The sequence below is a fragment of the Vigna umbellata genome, chromosome 4 (genome assembly GCF_029865625.1).
Source record: "Vigna umbellata cultivar VRB3 chromosome 4, Vumbellata_1.0, whole genome shotgun sequence".
NCBI lineage: Eukaryota > Viridiplantae > Streptophyta > Magnoliopsida > Fabales > Fabaceae > Vigna > Vigna umbellata.
This window is the reverse complement of record NC_142168.1, coordinates 12285509-12306723: the sequence shown is the minus strand read 5'-3', so window position 1 is coordinate 12306723 and position 21215 is coordinate 12285509. Positions and strand designations below refer to the sequence as shown.

General features: G+C 33.7%; 2 protein-coding genes across 2 annotated transcripts; both read right to left on the bottom strand.

Moving 5' to 3' along the window:
• On the bottom strand, positions 1 to 10842 carry SFC (ARF GTPase-activating protein). Its single transcript, XM_047324703.2, has 19 exons — positions 10393 to 10842; positions 9073 to 9149; positions 8052 to 8152; positions 7655 to 7725; positions 7251 to 7313; positions 6574 to 6618; positions 6207 to 6272; positions 6067 to 6114; positions 5883 to 5978; positions 5767 to 5808; positions 5393 to 5608; positions 5168 to 5299; positions 4834 to 5058; positions 4652 to 4738; positions 4235 to 4573; positions 3267 to 3412; positions 3071 to 3164; positions 720 to 1174; positions 1 to 526 (listed from the first exon to the last, which is right to left on the bottom strand). The coding sequence occupies exons 1-19, from the start codon at positions 10435 to 10437 to the stop codon at positions 412 to 414; spliced, it is 2463 nt and encodes an 820-aa protein (XP_047180659.1). The 5' UTR covers positions 10438 to 10842; the 3' UTR covers positions 1 to 411.
• A 3785-nt stretch (positions 10843 to 14627) lies between these two features.
• Positions 14628 to 18812, bottom strand: LOC124847258 (Homeodomain-like superfamily protein). Its single transcript, XM_088114452.1, has 3 exons — positions 17944 to 18812; positions 16473 to 16526; positions 14628 to 15243 (listed from the first exon to the last, which is right to left on the bottom strand). The coding sequence occupies exons 1-3, from the start codon at positions 18572 to 18574 to the stop codon at positions 14960 to 14962; spliced, it is 969 nt and encodes a 322-aa protein (XP_087970578.1). The 5' UTR covers positions 18575 to 18812; the 3' UTR covers positions 14628 to 14959.
• Between the last annotated feature and the right edge of the window lie 2403 nt (positions 18813 to 21215).

Below are 21215 nucleotides of genomic sequence, written 5' to 3'. Positions count from 1 at the left end.
TAATCCCAAAAATACAAAAATTTGAATTACAGCCACAACACCTTCACAAAAACCAATGTACACAACATACACAAATCCCTAGCCTAGTGTGCATCGCAGCTTCATCTCAAAAGTAAACAAAATTACACAAACATCATATTACAAAGTGCTGGCTGGGTGCTACCAGTGCAGCATAACTCTTCAACTTACTTAGACCAATGTGGCCATTTTACATTACAGATCTTAGCACTATTTTTGCACAAGATGACTAAGGGGCAGGCATTTCAACCTACCTCTCCCTTAATCTTCCACACTAGGGACTTTTTTCTTAAAAAAAAAAACAGCTTTTCAATTTATGAAATACAAATTTACATAATCCAATCTTTCATATTTTATATATGTAATAAACTCCGAAATATTTGCCTATCACTCTCATCCATTAGAGTCATTTAATGGAGCATGGACTTCTCTTTCACCAGCATTTGACTCAGCAGCAAGTTCAATCGGGGTTCTTCCCTGCTCATCCACAGCTCGCGGATCCGCTCCCCTGCATTTTAAAGATTTCAATATCATCCATTGAGCCAAAACTATAATGAAAATAAGTATGAAACTCTAAGTGAATTGGCAAATAGCTTATACCTGGATTGCTCATTTGAATCACAATATTAGAGTTAAAGCTGAATAGATAAATAATTGAAAGAACCAGATATATCATCATATATGTTGTTGCACAAACTCACCTTGAAAGCATTAATCTTGCAAATGCAGATCTGCCTTTGAGAATACAACGATGCAGTGGCGTTTGACCTCTTGAATCAGTTGCATTAACATTTGCACCATACTGTAGGAGGAGCTCCACCATGCCAATATCTGCAGTTTCACATGCAAGGTGAAGTAGGGTGCACCCATCTAGATTGTCCATGACCGGGCCTTCTTTACTTGAGGACCAGTCCAATGTGTTGCCGGCCAAAGTAGAGCTGTGATCATGGCTAGTCTGCTCTTGTAATAGCATTACTTTGGCAAGGGTTAGGGAACTGTTGCACATTTGCTCATAAGCAACATTAACATCAACGTCAGAATTAACAATGTATCGATATACAGCTTTTTTGTCATTAGCATGAACAGCCTCCCAGATTTGTTGTGCCACCGAAAGTCGGTTGTCCTTTGGCCTGCGAACAAAAAGCTTCTCTGCATACTGCCATGAAAACAGAAATGGTTCATGGAGTCAGAAAAACCGCAATCAGAAAAACCGCAATCAGAAAATAGCATAGAAGGAAAAATATTATAAAAATAAATACATAAGTACGGTTCACATACTGAATAAGCAAGGTTTGGCTTGAGGTCCAAAATACAAACAAAATGTAGTCATCAAACGAAAAAGCTACTTTAATTTTTAAGAAAGTACTAGTCTCAACCAACAAATTATTAATAAAAAATGAAAGTACTCAAACGAGTCTTCTGACAAGAAACATTGATATTCAGTTAGATAAATGTGTTCGATCAACATATTATCATAAAATGAGACTATTCTGATAAGTGGTATCTATACCAGCACAAATCCATTTTTAATGGAAACATCTCTTCTGAAGAACAGTTGTTTTCTATAGACTCCCATGCATGACATCACTGGCAATGGTAGACACATGATACAACTATAAGACAGATATTTGGCATACATTATGGCAGATAAAAGCAATATTTTGTAGCTAATACCATAGCTCAGCTTCTCAAGAAAGCTAAAGGAAAGGGAATTGAAAAAAGGAAATATTAAATTGTGTTTTTTCCATGAATCAAATACTCCCAAAGCTTAAGCTGATAGGTAAAAAGAAAAAACACATGAATGTTTTCTAAAATACCCCTCATGCAAGAGGCTTTTGGGATTGAAGTGCACATAATACACATAATCCCCTACCTTGTGCTAAAATTAACAGGCAAGTAGCGTTAAGGATTGTACGATAGATCAATCCATCATAGGCTCCTATACCATGTCATGAATCAACTGCCCTAAGAGCTTAAGCTATTACGTTAAAACACAACGTTAAAATCTCAATATTAAAATTACTTTTTCATTACCTGTACATGTTTGCACTAACTTCTAATGCAACTAATAAAGAGTATTGTCATCTAGGACCCAACCCAATACTCAAGATGAATATTAAATGTCCAAAAGTCAACTTAAAATTTATGGGTCCAGAAATTGGGCCTAAATTCATCCTATATTTAATTTAAATTTTATTAATAAATATCATTGTAAAAAGAGATTCGATATGTGGTTATCATTTTGAAATATTTTATTTATTATTATCTTTGTAATGTTTTATATTCTCCTGCTTTTTGGGAATAAAAACGATTCATAATTGTTTTATGTATAAATAAAATGCTAACTCCCACGGCCAAGGGACAGAACTGATTTTGACTTAAAAGTAATAAACTATGTCAAAAGAGGTTCTCATAATTTTTTGTCTTCGATAAAGGCATTCAGATTTTTGCCAGAACAAGTATGTTTTCATAAATAATTCAAACTTATAAGCTGTCGGCTCAGTGACAATTAAGTCTCCAAGTTTCTGCCACTAGTTTTGTCTCAAGTTATATATCCAATTAGCATTTGAGTACCTAAAGAGCTTATATATCACAGAAACACAGACCATTGAACCTAAGATACCTAGGAATTCTGGTTTCGAGTCCTACTTAGGAATTCTGGTTTCGAGTCCTACTTTCTTTTATCCTTTACCTCAGCTTCCAAAGTCAAAATTAGAATGTGGTCTGTTCCAACAACTGACAACACTTTAAATTAATCCAAAATCAACAAAACCTTTGTTTTCCTTTCTCATTTTCCCTAAAACTCACCCTTCCACAGGTTTTTCTGAACAAAACCAGAACATCATTTTCGGTCAGCAAGAGTTGAGTGTACAGAGTACTGACATAATGTTATAAATATTATAAAAAACATTTGGTTTTCTAATCAGCGAAGAATGAATTCCTTGATTCTGGAGATTGATTCCCTATTGTTATAACTGTACAAATAGGAACCATGTACATTGAGATCATTATCACAAATATTGAGAATACTCCTCTTTTTTTTAAGTCATACCTTTGCATGGATGAACTTCTCCTTCACTGACAGAGAATCAGATTGACAAGGCTTGGGAAAGAAGAACATCAGTGGCTTATCAGACTTGCTTAAGCTTCACAATAATAGAAGAGAATATCAGCAATACTTGGTCAAACAATAATAGTTGTAATAATAATGGCTTCAGTACAAGGATATAATAATGGGGATTCTTTACCCTGTAGGGACAAGATCAACCTGAATGGCACTTCTTGATTGTAATAATTCCTCCCAGACGGAGTTGGCAAAAGTATTCCCAAGAGACTGAAATAAACTTATGACAGAAGGCTCCCACACTTTAACATCCAAAGTAAGAGACCTGACCTGTAACAAGAGAAAATGGTGCTCGATGATTAATCTAAAAGCCTCATCACAAAAAGGAAGTACCAGCAAAAACCCAAATATCTAAACCAGACACAAGTATTGATTTTATAAGGCATCAAAGAAGATTTTTGTCCTAAAACTACAAGTATATAAGAAAACATGATCAATCAAGAGTACCTACATTTACCCAGTTCAAATGTTCATAGTTTTCACAAGAGATGCTTATCTACTCCAATATATATGAAGTCACTGACCTAATGGAATGCGGTAAAAAAAATCAATTATCTGTTATTTTAAGGAGGCACCAAGCATCTATAAATCGGTTACAATTGCAATCCTCATTATAATATTAACTCTAAGCTACAATATAAAAAAAAGCACTCACAAGGTGGGTTGCATTTTATAAATACATCTATAAATACATTATAAAAGTTAGATTTCAGAGTTTTCTTTCATGAAAGAATTTATCATAAGAGAAGACACAAAGAATAGGCGAATCAAAAAAGAATAAGATACAAGTAAAATATATTACTTTACTGAGATAAAAATACTGAAAATTCTCCCTTCCTCTGTATATCCAACAAGGAGTTCTGTTCGCTGAAATTGGATTGCTGGGAATTTAGGCCAACAAAGGCTCTTCCACCATAGTTATTTTATAAAGACAACCAACTGTTCCAAGTTACACAACTTATATCACCTCATTTTTCTTTAATTACACCAAGCTCATTGTCAAGCATCCTTACAAAATATACTGGAAAGTAAAATAATGGTTTGCAGATAAAACCTAAACAAAGATCAAAAGAGTGCAATTGTATGGTCTACCTTTGATATATGCACACCAAGGTTGCGATGCACACCAGAACACTCAATGCAAACAAGAACACCAAGATTTAGTGATGCCCAATCGGGTTCAGGAGCACCACAATCAGCACATTTATCATTCCCACAAACTCTTCGCAGCACATCAATCGGCTTCTCAATTTTAGTGCAGGATCGCTGCTGTTGCAAACTTCTTGAGGGGCGCTCCAGATGTGCAGAGGCAAGACTTCTATCTGCTGCACATTCTTCAACAGCAGAGTGATCAAAATCTGAACTTTCAAAAGAACTACTCTCACTGGTAGACCTATGATGACCACTTCCCATTGGGCTTGCAGGCAACATCTGATAAACAATCTTAACATTAATCAAATTGACTTATACTTCATTTCTACATGACCAACAAAAGTTCCTGGAAGTTACCCTTTCAGGGATCTGAGAACTCAGTAATGAGGCAATAACACCAGTGATTTTTTCAATCCAATCCATTTGGTCCAGCGCACTCTCTGCCTGCACTGACAAGCATAATTAAGGAATGAAACTATAAAGCCTTACTCACCATCCTTGTATGAATTAAAAGAAATCCAAAAATAACATCAAATAACCTGCAAAGTGTAGTTCTTTGTTGGTGAAATGATCCGGAAGCAAAACCTCAAATCTGATTGGTCAGCATCTACTTTAATTGTTGACGTAAGCAGGTTCACAGTGTGGTGAGCAACAGATTTTTCATCATGTACCCCACCATGGTGATGAGACGACAGCCATCGACTTAAAAGTCCAGAACCAAGCTCAGAACTATTCCTCTGGCCAGAATGTTGACTACTCGACCCCTATACATCATACATAGCAAGGATGAGGTGAAATTTGTCATTCAGAACAAACTTTGACTTAGATTAAATCCTTGAAAAACCAACTTATTTTTTGCATTAAACTTCTTACAGATGATTTGCTGCACTGCTTACGATAGTAATACAGCATTCCCCGACTATCAAGAACAAAAAATCTCCTCTTCCAGTCACCCCTTAAGTTTGAGGAACGCTTTGAGAGATAACCTTGTCGAATTGTTTGAACCTAAAATGATGAAACGACAAGTATACAAGTAAATCACAGGGAGAAAGTAATCGTTAACAACTTCAATCAACAATTTTTAGGCCTAGATTCAACCTTTCCCTTTGCAGCAGATTGCATAACAGCCTCTATCATCTTATGTGAACTTCTACCAATGGCTTGTATACCATCTCCATTAGGGGACCCATTAGAACCATTTGAGGCCCACCTACTCTCCCGATCAATCTGTCGCTTGTATTCTTGCATTCTTTCATTCAGGGCTGCCTGCTCATAATTGGACCTTTCTCTTGATTGCTGAGCATAAGTCAAGACCTGCAAAACAGCTAGCCTGGAGTGAATCAATTTTAATTTTACGGACTCAACTGTTAGAAAATTATTCACCAACAATATGCCATTCAATAAATGTTTTTACACTGACGTGTACCCCCTTAGACCAAAAAAAAAGAATGTAAAGACAAGCGATTCTAAACCTGGTTAATATACGGCTCCATTTGGTGCAACAACTCGTACCCCTACACGTGAAAAATTGAACTTGAGCAAGCTGAAACAGATTGTAGGAAAAGAATAATTTAACAAATATGTCTACCTGTTTGAAGTAACGAAGATGTGCATCCATGGTCCCACTGACTGCTTCCAAAAATTCAAATCTCTTCTTTGCTTCAACAGTTGACAACGCAGTAACCTGGACAAAAGACTCATAATTTACTTGTGAAAACATGTAATTGAAAGAGTAATCATTTAAGTACTTCTGATCAAATAAATTCACTAACCAGATTAAATCGAGCTTGCTCAAATGTTGATCTTGCACTATGAAGCTCCTGAAACATCTCCAAACGTTTAAAGGTTTAAAGAATACATACATGAGAATGAATCTAAGCTGAATCAACAGGTAAGACACACAAAGGCCTACCTCTTCCAGAGCAGTAGCTACATCAGTTTTTGTGCCTTTTCTTAGTGACAGAAACCTCTCCCGAGTCTGCAAGAATAGAAAATTTGGCAATGGTTAAAGAGAGAAATTTGCAGCCTCTAACACTGCTTGTTTCAAAACAAGTTTCCAGGAAGTTCAATCACTTCTGCTTTTTAAGAGCAGACCTGAAGTTTTGGTTCATCTTAATAGTCAATTCAATTTGTTAAATTCATTATATCTCCACTGATTTCTTTCTACTTGAATGAATTATTATCATAGGCAGTTCGCTTAGCATCCATGTTTTTCAACACAGGAGTAATATACCACATGGGAAAATAAGAGAAAAAAAACTTAGATAATGAGAATGCACCTGGTCATAGATAAGACTAGCCTTGTCAAAGCGTTTCCGTGCTTCCTGCATTAAGAGAGAAACCCTTAGAGCAGAAACTAAGTGTATAAATTGCTCACAAAAGTAACATCAACTATCCTTGTTATTAGGTGATATTTATAATCAATATTAACAAAACAAAAACCATATATAAGTCACAGTTTAAAATACTTCATATACTCACTCACAAAATCTCAAACACGGAAAATGAAACCCAAATATTAGCTCATTTAAAATGGAAATAATAATAAAAATTGTGAGTAGAAAGACAAATTTAGCTCCTACATAGGATCCTGAAGTTTAGTTGAAAGACCCAAATATTTGACAAACTACTCTTTCCACAAGGGCATCAAAAGAATTCCTTCTCAAATCATCAATCCATGTATGTATGGATTAGCTCATTCTGAGGAAATAATGATTTTTTTGGCAGCTTCTTGGTAGGGCTTTAAGGGAAATAAGACAATTAATTATTTCAATTTAACATTCCTAAAAATCTAAGTAACTAACCAAAGAAACGAAAACCAATTACATGCATATTACTACTGCACAGGTCTACATACTAAAAAGTCTATCAGTTCTCACATCTGATTCGTACATATCTAACTGAAAGGATAAACATAAAAAATTTCAATGTTTTATTCTTTGTAAAAAAAGAGTACCTTGACCTCTTGCAAATCAATATTGACAAACTGAAGCAATCTGTCATTTAGCATATGCTCAACCTGACAGAAATATCGCAATCTATGTTAGCAGTATAACAGACAATATGTCACCAAGAACTGATTGATAAGGACAAATATCCAGGATGAGACTCCCAAAAAGCTGACTGTAAAAGGTCATAATGGTTTTCGGCTTCTGAGTTGTATGCATTATTGATAAGTTTTTTTTCCTTTTTCTTTCTCTTTGGAAAGGAATAGATTCATTAAGGTAAAAAAATAGTAACACAGATTGAATTAAGAGATCCTCTGTTTTACATTTTCTCCCTTTTAAAATGCATCATTAGGAGTCGTTAACAACAAGGGAAGTATTAAGAAACACTTAGAAGTTACAACACAATAGCTACCTGTGACCGAAGGACTTCCTTGTATGTCCCAATTTCTCTTAGGGCTATGGTGAATTTGGTCATAACAGGGCCTGGATTGAAAGTGGAAACTCAATCAGAAAGTATTTCATCGCCAATAAACTTTTAGAGTTGAAGATAAAGTACAGACTTAAAATCAAATTATGAAGTCAACTAATCCCAAGCAGTCAGTGGCCACTGCATTAAAGAGAAAAACTGAAAACAAATTATCTCACTTAAGAACTGAAATTATTAGAATGAAATGTTAACATAGTCAAGCATTAAAAGTCATCCTTTATTGACAGTTCATCTGGGGTGCCAAAAAAGGAAACAAAATATTCTAGGAGGAGTAGAGAAACTCTCGTCAACCATCATAAGATTGATGTAAAGAGGGGCATACCTCCAAAAGCCACACTGATTGGGTCATTATGTCCACCACCAAAAGTTTCTAGGGCACTGGCAAATGCAATGTCTCCATCATATGCCTCCCCGAGACCTTCACTGGAAAGTACAAAAGTGAAAGCAATTAAAGTTTATAAACAAAAGACAAACCTAACAACTTAAAAATCAATATGTAACTATAAGCTATGAGATACTCCTAACAACTAATAAGAAAAAACAAAGACTAAAGTTTTCCTTTGGATAAATTGCCAGACATTGCAGGACAATTACTATGAGGAACATCCTCCATAGAGGACATACTATTGTAAGTAGAACTAACAGTTTCCTCTTTCTACCTAATGAAAAACTATTAATTTTATTTTTAAAAGTGCATCATATTTACTCCTTCATAATGAAAATAAATGTTCTTGAGATAAATAAAATACAGAATGTTGTTGAAAGGATAAGTTGAATGCCAATAGGCTCTAGCTTGGAAATAAAAATGCGACTCACTTTTACACTGGCCAATAGCCACTCTCAAGGAAGTTTCTGTATTTTATATTAAAGGTTTGGCACAAATAAGATGTTAAAAATTATGGTGTCATGCAACTTATGCTGCTGTTGGGTTGAAAGGGAATGCTCCTACAAACAAAAATACTCCTGTCCTTAAAATTGCTATCATATATGACTGTTTTCATGCTACTATGGTGTTCTACTATCTTGATTGCTTTTGTCGTGATTTACTCAGAGCCTTTGTTAAGGACATTTTCCCTGGTTATCAAATCTAAAATTTTATCCAAAAGAAAATATTTTATGCTGATTTCATCTAGTTATGAAGAAAACAAATCACAAAAACTGACCAAGAAATTAACAGATGAAAGAGCTAAACAAATACAGAACTAAAAGAAATTAAAAGAGAAAAAGACATCAAGGTTAAGAAATAAAGGCATATAAAAGCATAAATAAACTGCAATTTGTACAGCAGAGATGTTTCCACGAGCATAAGAGACATCAAGTTAAGTGAGCAAAAAAGTACATACGTGTATTTTCTACATCCTTTGTAAAATTTTAAACTTCTCTCTCTTAAAGATTCAGCACTTTCCTCCATGCATTGTATCTGCTCATCAAAGAATTCAAGGAGAAGCAATCTTAGGAACATCAAGTCACTTAAGAGAGAACCTATCAATCTGTATTAAATGAAACATATGAAACAAAGGGAAGAATTGAAAAGACCAGCATCATTGTCAGATGTGATACAACCCAGCAACAAATTGTCACACATACTATGCCAAATAGTGGATAAATATCTCCATCCCCATTAACAATAACCTCATTCAATAACCACTAAATTTCAAATTTTACAAAGCTTTCCAATAATCATATCGTTCAACCAACAAGAAATACACTGTACTTCAGAATATTCAGAAGATGATCAAATGGTTTATTAGAGAATAAAATATAATTATAAGATTTACAACCAATAATAGAGAAGAACGGATTTCTCTTTAGAATAATACCACTATGATTTAACATATAAAAGGGACTTAATGGTTAAGTTCGTGAAGTAACCAAAAAGAGCAATGCCTAAACACTCTATAAAAGTATTAACATAAGGATCAGTTTGGTCTGCAGGTAGAAAGGGGGCTGACTTTTTTCACGGAGTTAAATATATGAATTTGTATGTGTGTCTGCCATATCAGTAGAAGACGGGGAAGCTTTCTTGGAGTGACATTTTTCCCCCTTTATGACCAAGTCTTCTTACCCCAATTAGTGAGGGAGTAGCAAAGGTGGAAAAGCACGAGGACTCTCTTGATACAGCTGTTGCTTTCTCTCACTCTCACTGCTCACCCAAGCTCTACCAAATCCCACCTTTGATGCCTGATCAAATGTGCAAGTGCAAAATATCCTCCCATCTCTGACTAATCTCAGAGGGCAACAAACCGTAAACTAAAGACTCACTTCCCTCAATACGCTTGGCAGTAGCACATGCAGTAAATCTATGACGGCAGACAGCAGGCCCAAAACCATTACTAAAAAACAGAGAATCCCTCAAGAGAACCACTTCGTTCCCTTCTGAGGGATTTCCCAGAATAAAAAAAGGAATCCTCAGGATTCCAAGCACAGACAAAGCTCACCGAGACCATTCAGACTTCAGAATATTCACATTCCATTTGACAAGACCAAAACATGCACAAAATCAAGCCTTCATTCCCTAACGGGTCACTCCATAAACCTTTAAAACCACCCGATCAAGCTCAAAAACAAACAAAGCTCACTATACATTACACACAACATCAAAACTAACTTGCAACAAATCAAAAGAAAGAAAAAAAAGGTTCTAGAAAAAATAAAGGAATAACCTGTTTGCGGAACATAGGAGAGTCATCGAGCTTGGCAAATTGCATTTTGATCGGAGCAAAGGATTCGCACTTGCTGGTGGTTGAACAGGCCTAAGAATAAGTATTGTTTAGCATTATCGCGGCAGGAATGGTCGATCTCGGAATCGAAGAGGCGAAGACGAAGAGGACCATTTGCAGGGCGGTGGAGTTGAGTTGGATTTGGTGGCGAACGAAAACCCTAGCTGAGAGACAACCTTGGAGTTCGAGGTAGCATATGATTTGATTTTGATGTGTGTTGGGTGTTATGAGTTGTTCACTGTTGTGTTGTTGTGTGTTGTTTGGTTTCACTGCTGCATCTTCTTTCTCTTCTGAGCAAACAAGGGAAATGAAATGAAAGGAAGAGAAAGTAAAAGGTATATTGGGAATTGTTTAACAAAAATTTCACTAATCCAACCAAAATTCTGGAATCCCATGTGTGTAACAGACACTCACTTGGACTAAAGTCACACCCATTGAGTTCCTTTTCATGCACCTTTCCCTTTCTTGCCCCCCTCTTTTTCTTTTTTATCTTTCCCTTTTCATTTTCTCTTTTTTTAATCATATTATTATAATACTCTCATAATAATTACCATCACCACACCCTTTTCAAATTTTAATGCCAACATTTTCCTTCAATTATTTAATAAAAATATACATTATTATTATTATTATTATTATTATTATTATTATTATTATTATTATTATTATTATTATTATTATTATTATTATTATTATTATTATTATTATTTCAGGCGTGGAATGGAGATATAATCAAATATTCCTTTACATTTTTTCTTCGTATCATTCAATATTGTTTTTGTTTTAGTTACTAAATTCTCCTAAATCTTAAGTATTAAGTCCAAATTTAACAAATCAATTATAAAGAAAAATTTTAATTCAAAATAAATATTATTATTAATTTTTTTATTTCAAATTCATATTTATAATTTTTTATATACGTTTCTGATTAATACAATTTTAATCATAATTCTGATAAATACATTTTATCTATAAACTTAATTATGATTTGTATTTAAAGTTTTTTAAGATTTATAATCGATTGTTCCACAACCATAATTAATCGACCATAGCAGCTAATATTTATTCTTGCTACATGTAACTAATCATACGACATAGGCTACATATATAATAAATCATTATTTTCGGTTAATAGAAAAAACATTACATCCATTTTTATAACCTAGCTATTGGATTTATTTATATACACATTTTCTTGCTACACAATAATGAACTGAAATGGTTCAACATTTTTTACTAAGAGTTAAATCTGATAATTGAAATATAAGTTTGGTGTAAAGAAAAAACAAGGTTGTACGCTGTCGTACAATAGAAGAGAACGGCGTTATTATTGTAATCTAAACCTTCTTCCGTCACTCACTCACACATTACCAAAACCAGCAACAAACAAGGCCTTGTTTGATGGGAGAGTTGCTGCACGCGCAACAGCGAGCGTGGCTTGAATAATTGTTTGTCTGTGAACTGTGAGGAAGGAATGGTTTGTGGGCCAAAACCTAGTTTCCCTCCATTTCTTGGGCCGTAGGTGGGCCCCACTTTTTCTCCTCCCAATACATCTTCCTCGCATGCTCATCAATAATAATCTATCTTCTTTTTCTTTTCTTTTTTTTATTTTATTTTCTATTTTCTGACTTTTTTCTGTTTATTCCCATTTTGGCTATGCTAGAAAACTGACACCTATCAACAATAATCTTCTTTTCTGTTTTTACTTTTTTTTAATGTTCTTTTTTTCTTTAATTTGTTTTGCTTATTCCTATTTTATGTTATTTTATGTAGGCCAGACCACTGACACCTGTTAAATTGCATGCGAATACATTATTACATGACTAATTTCAATTATTTGTATAAGATTACATTTATAAGTTATCATTTTTTATTACCAATTGTTTCATAGAATATATTTTCCTCTTACTATTTGTTATAAAATAAAATATCTGTTATGGTAAATTTCATTCTTGCTTCAACATTACATTATTTATTTTAATTGGTGTACATTTATTTTTTATTTTAATAAATTAGTTTATCGATAAACTAAATGATCCAAAATTAACTAAAAAAACTATGCAGCCAGTTGCCTAAAAATATAGTGTTATTTTTGCATAAGCTATTTTTAACATGATAAATTGACTTTATTTCTTGGCTTTCAATTGTTCTTTCTCCCAAACATAATTAACATGTATGTTTGTACTATTTACTGATAATCTATCTCCAAAAGTCAGTTTTGCACATTTTTGAAGCAATTGAGATTAAATTACACCCTTCTTTTGTCTTTTATTACGTGTATTAACCTGTTTAATTTAACTATTTTATAAAAATAACAAATATATTCATTAAATTTTTTCTAGCTCAATTTTTTTAATAGCAATCTAATTTAGTCTTTAAAAAAATTTAAATTGTTCATCAAGATTGTTTTCATAGACATATTAGATCTCTCTTACCTTGATCAATTACTTCATGTTAATAACATCTCCACATTTTCTCTTGAATAAACAAATAAATATTTCCATAGTTTCCACTGCATTAATCTTTAAAAAATCTAATAAATGTCGTTGACATGTTGCACGTTGTTTCTTAGATGTTACTAGGGGTAACTTTGTGATTAAAAGTGCAAAACTTAACTATTTATATGTTGAGTATGATTAAAGTGGAAGTAATGATAATTTAACAATGTAGGTACTTACTTCCATTTGACTAACTCTACAAGGGTTTTTTTTGGGCTAAAGGTTTCGTTATAACGAAAATGATATAACAATAAGTGATTTTTCATTAAATAATCATCTCAATATATAATTTTTATACAAATATAACTATTACGCAATTGTTTTCTTTGTCTTTCAAGAATAAGTGAATATTTATTTTATAGGCAGAGTTATGGTATAATTCTTATTATGTTAATGTGATACTTGTTGAGACTACATCTTTTACTGTAGCGAAACTATAGTGTTTCAAAATTATATTTCAGGTAACAACTTAGTAAGAAGACAATAACTACATATGTAAACCTAGTATAAAGTTGTCAGCATATAAGTTTCACGTTGTCACATGTAACTATTGTGTGCATAATATATATCTCAATTGATCACTTGATAAAAAAATATTTATTATTATGACATTTTTCCTACAGCGAAACATTTAACCATTAAAATCACTTTAATCTTAAAGTAGTTCAGAATTCAATATGCAAGAAATTCATGTTTTGCAGTGACATACAGATATTTATAGAATTTTTTGGATTCAATGCTTGAACAGAACAGACAATAAAATGTTATTTTTAAGAACTCATTATCACACTATCACACCATGCAGATTATTCAGAATCCAAGTATTTTTCACTAAGCACAAGCCGTGTAAGAAATTTAGTAGGTTGAACTAACGACCCTGTGATACGAAGAGTGAAGAAAGAACAATATTTACGACATATTTTATTGATTTTGAACTTTTTTTTTTCACAGAAAACACAAAAATTAGAGAGTGCATGGGTTCCTATTTTTGTGAAAAAGAAAACACCTAGTTATGATGCTTCAATTCATAAATCAAATTTTATTCCATGCCTGTGCATGAAAAACAATAATAAATTTGTTGATTGAGTGGTTCTGAAGGTCCTCTCAAATCGATGTTGATGTGGTGAACGTAGAAAAGTGAGAAGGTAGCAAAAACATTGGATGATTGCGAACGAAGAAGATTTTGTAGCTCCGGAATGCTAATTTAAGGATCAACTTGAATAACAATATAGCAGCTGACTCTAGAAACCTATTTTTTTAAGAAATGCAAGCATCGAGAGAAAAGTAATGAAAACCCACCTCAATCAATAATAAATATGCACAGGAGACAGATTTGTTTTTATCAGGTTCTGATATGCTAAAGGCAAATCCATTTTAATTAAAAGAAAAAAAAATCGATGTCAACTAAGTTAAATCCATGAATCTAGACAGAACATGTAACCCAAAGATAAATAGGAAAACATAACAATTTAACCAAGGTTAACTGGTTCTGTTCCACTTCTTTCTTTTGGTGCTATTATCCTTTAAGAGCACAGGAAAAGTAACATGGAGTGATTCGATGAACTGACTCCTTTTTCCCAATAGTATGGTTAATGGTTAAATCAACCTAAAACAAGCAAAGATTGGTGGAAAGATGAATTATACAAGAGAAGAAAAACATTGCAAGAGCACGCAAAGGGATACCACTAATAAAAATGTACCTTAAATTAGTAATAGTAATATCATCTGTACAACCGTTATTATTGACCCGGAAATATTCATTATATAAACCTCACCGAAAAAAGAGAATAAATAAATGTAGTAACCTCCAAATTTGTGTATAAAATGCTGTAGTAACAGTAATAAACAACAAAAAAAAGTGACATTATGCAGTGACTGGAGATAATGAAAAAAAAAAGGTAAGTAATGTGTGTGACATTCATCTTCTACAAACTACCCTGAGATAAATTATGGGAACCACTATTGTTGACTCCAATTGTTCTGTACACTATTCTATTCTGATCCTCCTCGCTCTACAATTTATCAGCAATTCTCCCTAGAGCATCTGCCAGCTTATCAAGTACGGCAACTATGTTAGTTGCAGTGTCTTTCTGCTGCTGGCGGTCCAATTGGAAATTGGTGTTCTGAGCTTCAAGATGATCACGAAGCATTTTGCCATTCTTTTCTAAGACATCAATTAATTGACTTTGCAAACTTTCCTCTTCTGCATCGGTTGAAAATCGCTTCCTCTTCCGTCCTCCTTGAGATGTAGAACCCATTTCTGGATTTGGGGTTGCCCGTTTCTCATTGGTAGTACCTGTAGAATTAAGGAATGTAAAGACATTAAAGTTACAATAATGTCATCAGTTAAGTACTGGATACTGTGACTGTCATAATAGAAGCTTTGGTCTTATACCTATACCTATTTAAGTAAGCTACGGCCTAGCAGCTAAAGCTCAAAAGTTTAGGTGATAGCATAATGAAAGCTTGTGCCTATAACATAGCTTGGCATTTATTAAAAGAGAAGAACTTTCTTTTCAGACATGAATTGCGGAAAATAGTTTTTCATTTATTAGGGTAGGTTTAGAATGTGGAATGTTAACAGAAAAGTGACAATGAGATATAAAGTGCAATACAATGACTTCCCAGGAAAGTGCTAACGTTAAGCATGAGTAAGCACCATTACTCTGGCAATTATACGAGTAAACATCATCCAATTCAATGTATTTAATCCTAATCAAATTCACTTTGTAGAGATATATGTTTTATACCTAGCATCCAATATATTATTAAGTAACCAATCATACATTGAATGCTCCAATCCTATCAATTCTTAATCCCAAAAGTAAAAAGGTGGGCTAACTGCAAGCCTAGTACCATTTTCATCTTCAGATAAGCCATCATTCTGTTTGTACTAAAGTAGACAAATTTGATATGCAGGAATCGGATTTAGATTCCAGTAAAAGCAACATGGTACCAGTATGGATAACAAATGAATGAAAAATAAGGGACCTGGCATTATTGAAATTCTAAATGCAATAGCAAAAATTTATGGCACAAAATAGGTAACCAATTAATTAGAATGCAGCAGCAACAGAAAGAATGGGAAACAAACACAGCGGACAAGGTAGCAAGCTGTCACTAACGAGTTTTTAGCTTGCTTTGTATAAGCACTGAATTCATGATATTTTGAAGACATGGAAAGGACACCGAAGTAGCTTCCACGTTTTTGTTTGGCTATCCTGTCATTGACATTGGATGCCCTTTAACAAACAAAGACACTAGGTTTAGGGCCTACTACATCATGTTGGTCACATCAGCAGACCCTGGGCCTAAGCTTTTATGCCAAAATATCAAGGCTGTCTACAGAACACAACAAGAATCCATTTCGGAAAAATATAAGGTTTCAACTTTCAATGAGAATGGTGCCAGTGCAAATACAACTGCTAATCGTATTATTCCAATCTTAAAACAATAATCATGATTTTTAATCCATCGTTAAATATTCAAATGCATTAAGAATAAAAGAGTAAAAAACTCTGTTACCTTCAGCATTGCCTTCCCGTTCACATAGTTGAAGGAGTGGTTGAAACTGCTTCTCTGCAAATCAGAAGGAAGAGAAAAATCAAGGAAATATATATATATATATATATATATATAGTTCAAGAATGCCACATGGGAATCCCAGTACCCTTGACTCCAAAGTTCCAACTTTACAACATCATTGCTAGAATCGAAAAAAAATTCCGAAAAGAAAAAGCCCACTAAAATTTAGTCTTTCATAACAAAAGAAAAGTGTTCCCAAAACCATGAAAGCCAGTAGCATGTCTAGACACTTTCCAACTTCACAAAAGACAACCCAACAACATTAGCATATACCAATAAATGCTAGACATTACCAACAACAATGATATCAGCAAAAACTTTTTTCACTGAGTTGCATCTGTCGCATAAATTACATATTAGTGAATATACTTAACTTTCAACTCACTGTGTGTGAGTGTTAGAAGAAATGTGGGGTTTAACCTAAGCCACTTTTTTCCAATCCAACAACATACTTGCTTCTCTATTTTCAGCTTCGGAACAAGTGAAAAACATTCAGTGTCTTGCAAAAACCAAACCAAACACACTCTATAGATGAGTATCTCAAAGCACACACTGTATATATGAGTAACTCAAAATTGATTTCGCAAGATTAATTGTCTGTTTGGATCGGCCATAGAAAAAACAATATTCAAGAAAAAATCGACACGAAATCACCACAAAAAAAAAATATTTTTTGCTGGAGAAAGTCACTCGCAACCAAGCACACAATTAGCTAAAATTGATTTTAAACTAAACTGAAGTACTATGTTTTCATTCTAGATCCAGATGATAAAAAATCATAGTAAGGAATTTGTATGAACCAGCAAAAAAGTTATTTCAACCTAAAATCAACTACAGATTCATATTCAATTTCTTAACATGGAACCAAATACATGAATATTTAACTAAAACCATCTTAGTTGTATTTCAACGTAATTATAAATGATAAATCCAAATACTCAATAAATCCTTCTTAAGAATTTTAAGTTTTTATCAATTTTCTTCATCCTTTGGTACTTTCAGTGACGTTTAAACTTTTGTTCAACTGCATCATCGAAATGTGAGACATCGGTTTTACAAATACGCACTAAGTCACTGAGTATGTCTGGAAATCCATTAGAACAGCATTGTTCGTAGATATGGTACTATCCAATGCATAAACAGAGGAGCATTATGAGTGTTGGATTGATTCAAATTCAGCTGAAAAACTGAAATTCAAAATACACACTTACTCACCAATGGATTTTCTCTATCATAAGGCAATTTTTTACCATAAATTTCACCGTAACTTTTCTGTAATGCAATCATTCTCAACAAATCAACAATAGCAAAAGTGGAGGAAAAGGGAAAAAAAAAAGAACCCTTACTATAACATAACAATAGTTCACAGAATCACAAAGGGCATGTCCGAAATTGATTCCAAAAAACGAACCTGAGATTGGAACGGGTGCAGGAACATCCTTGGAAGGGGCCGAAAGCAAAACCTCCTCCTTCTCACAATCAGAGAACAACCCATCATCACTCCCAACTCTCCGATTACTATCATACAGGTGCACTTCCTCCTCCACCGCGGCCGTAGGAGTCTCCACAGTCGCAGCAGCCGCCGTGGACGGAGAATCGAGAATATTATACACTTCCCTGTCAAAATAACCGGGCAATTTCCTCTCCCTCCTCAAATCATTCCTCATGAGCCAAAACGACTCCCCTTCGTCCCTGACCTGCGACTCCCACTCCTTGATCTTCTTGTAATCGCCGGCGAGGTTGCTCCACCGCTTCCGGCACTGCACCGGCTCCCGGTTCACGCCGTGCTTTTTGCAGTACGCCGAGACCAGCGCCCATTTCGGTTCGCTCAAACCGAACGCCGAACCGCTCCCCCGACCCGGTCTGAACCGGTTCTCCGCGTCACTCTTCCCCTGAATCAGCACCAGAATCTCCTGCCGCGTCCACCGCGGCAGCCTCGCCGCCGGCCTTCCGTCGTCGCCTCCGTCCGCGGCGGAGCACGGCGCGGCGCCGTTACCCGCCCCGTCAACGGCGTTGGGGTTGGAAGGCTGGTCCAGAGCCATGAAAAAGAGAATTGTGAAAAAACACGTGACTGGCACGTGAGAATTTGTGACGGTGCCTTTGGGAATGCCCGTTACGGCGTTAAGAAAAAAAAAAAAGAGGGTTTAGGTTTTGTTTATTTATGTTTCTCTCCGTAAGAACGAAGAGAGGAAGAGAAGAAAAAAAAAATTAGAGAGAAAGAGAGAGTGGGTTTTTGTTTTTGTGTTTTGTGTTTTGTGTTTTGTGGCTTTTGCCAGTGAATTTGGGGTTTTTATTTTTAATTTTTTTACTTCACTAATCATGTTTTGACCCTTAACCCCTTAACAAGGGTTTCTTTAATTTATTATTGCTATTAACAATTATTATTGATTACTATTTATTGGGGTCATATCCTTATCTTTAATTCTGAATTAATGGCATTTTCTTTGTTTGTAAAGGTTACTTGTTGGGTTGGTTTGACATAAAATTCCCCAAACAGCACTTTCATTTCATTGTCCATCCTCAGTTTTTTTTTCTATTCCTGTTTTTGGTCATTTTCCAAACCCTATGAGATGTGAAATTCTGACTCTCCCTTCCTGTTTGGGGTTTCCATGTAACGTCTAAAATTCCACCTTCAACCCCTTGATGTTACTATGAGCTTTTTCTTCTTCTTTTTTTCACCCTTTTTTATAAATACTTTTTAATAAATATTTTTTAATAAATGTGGTATCAATCAAAGGAGGAATAACTCCAAATCCCCTTTTAAATAGTTGTTGTTGATGAGTTGACAAGGGCATGCTACCCTACCACTCACTAATCCTTTCTTTCCTTTCTCAACCTCTCTTATCTTATCGAATAATTTCCCTCTAATCTTTGCTTAATGCTCAATGCTTAATCTCCATTTCCATGGCCCCCTCCATTAAACCCACTTTCTTCTTTTTTTTCCCCTTTCTGCTTTCACTACTCTCACTCAATTATAATTTATCGCACGCCTCTTACGTAAGGTGCCATTCACACATTCTCGCTAAATAAACCAAAACAATTTCTGCCTTACGAAATCAAATCTTCAAAATCAGGTAATAACCCAAACAAACATGATTCTCACACAACTTCACAAAAAAACATTCTTCATTTAAATTTGTAGTCTTACAGGAAATGTATAAATGAAGACACCCAATACTAATAACGTCTAAATCTAATTTTAATTATGGTACATCATGACTTGTTTGTGACACTTATGTTGGATTTATCAAAGAAAGAAGTTTAATAAAAGAAAATACGATATTAATGAGATTTAAGTCAAATTTTATAAAAGATTGACAACATTATCTATCCAAAATCTTAAGACAATTGGATAATGAGTTTTTATTTTTATATGTGGCACTTTACTTTTTCTTTTTTACTCGATATAAAACTTAGACTCACACTTAAATTCTCAACTACTCATACTCAAAATAATTTTTGTTACTAACATGGTTTCAATGGATTGAGAAAATTACTTCTTTCATGACTTGTTTGTGACACTCATATTTAAGATAATTTTTGTTATGATGGAGTCTGAAAAAGTTATTAACATGGTTGTAATAGACAAAGAGACAAAAATTCTCGAATTTTTTAATTGAATATTTAATAACATCTGACAACTTTTGTTATCTTCTGGTTATAATTGAGATTAAAAAATTCACTGCTGACATATGTTCTATTTTTCTTTCTCTTTCCCTCTTTTTTTCTTTTGATCTCTTTTTTTTTCTCTCAAATCCTCAAGAATTGGATGCGTGCAAATAAAACTCCTAAAATAGGTTGAAGAGCGAGTTAAACAAAGTATAAGCTAGATTAAATTCAACTAATTTTGACTACATAGTCTAAATAGCGTTATGGATCTTTATTGCTTTCAACTTGTGTTTATTTTTTAAGTTTCATCCATTTCTTATGGTATGTGATATTTTCAAGGAAAAAAATTGAATTCATGTGGCTATTTAGTTTTATTCAACAGGTCTTCTTTGTGTTTTAATGAAATGTTTGTTTTCTCTAATGGTTTTTTAGCTGAGTCTTTTGGGGTGTCTTTATCTACAGTGTTGAATTATTAACCTAATTCTAAATTATTGAAGTTACTTACATATAATCTCTCGTTAACAAAGTGTTTCATTTTTATTTAAGATGGAGAAATGAGATAAACCATACATGGGGGATAAATTTGTTGTTGGATTTATTTACTAATAAATAAATAATTATTCTTCTCATAGTCTTATAAAATTCAAATGGGTTGTAAATTTAATTAAAAATAATAAAAAATAAATTTAATATTTTTTTGTCGATAAATGTTGATTATTAGTATTTTGTTAGTCCGTGATTAAACTCGTAATCTCTTCCACCCTTCGTTCCAAATCCTTCAAAAACTAAAATTATATATTTCAAATGTTATTTGAGAGAGTTGAATTCAAAGGTTTTTTCACATTTTTTTTTTCAATTTTTACCAATAAACCAACCTTATAACTCCAATTTTGTAGCCAAGTTGACTCTTTAACATTGATAACAAAACAAACAAGAGGTTATTGATAATTCTATGTCTTTCTTCTCCCTTTTTATTATTATTTATCCTGATTTTTCTTTTTTGTTACACAACTTTTTCTATTTTCTTCTATCATCATAGTTACATTGTTGAAAACAATCTAATTCACAAGGTTG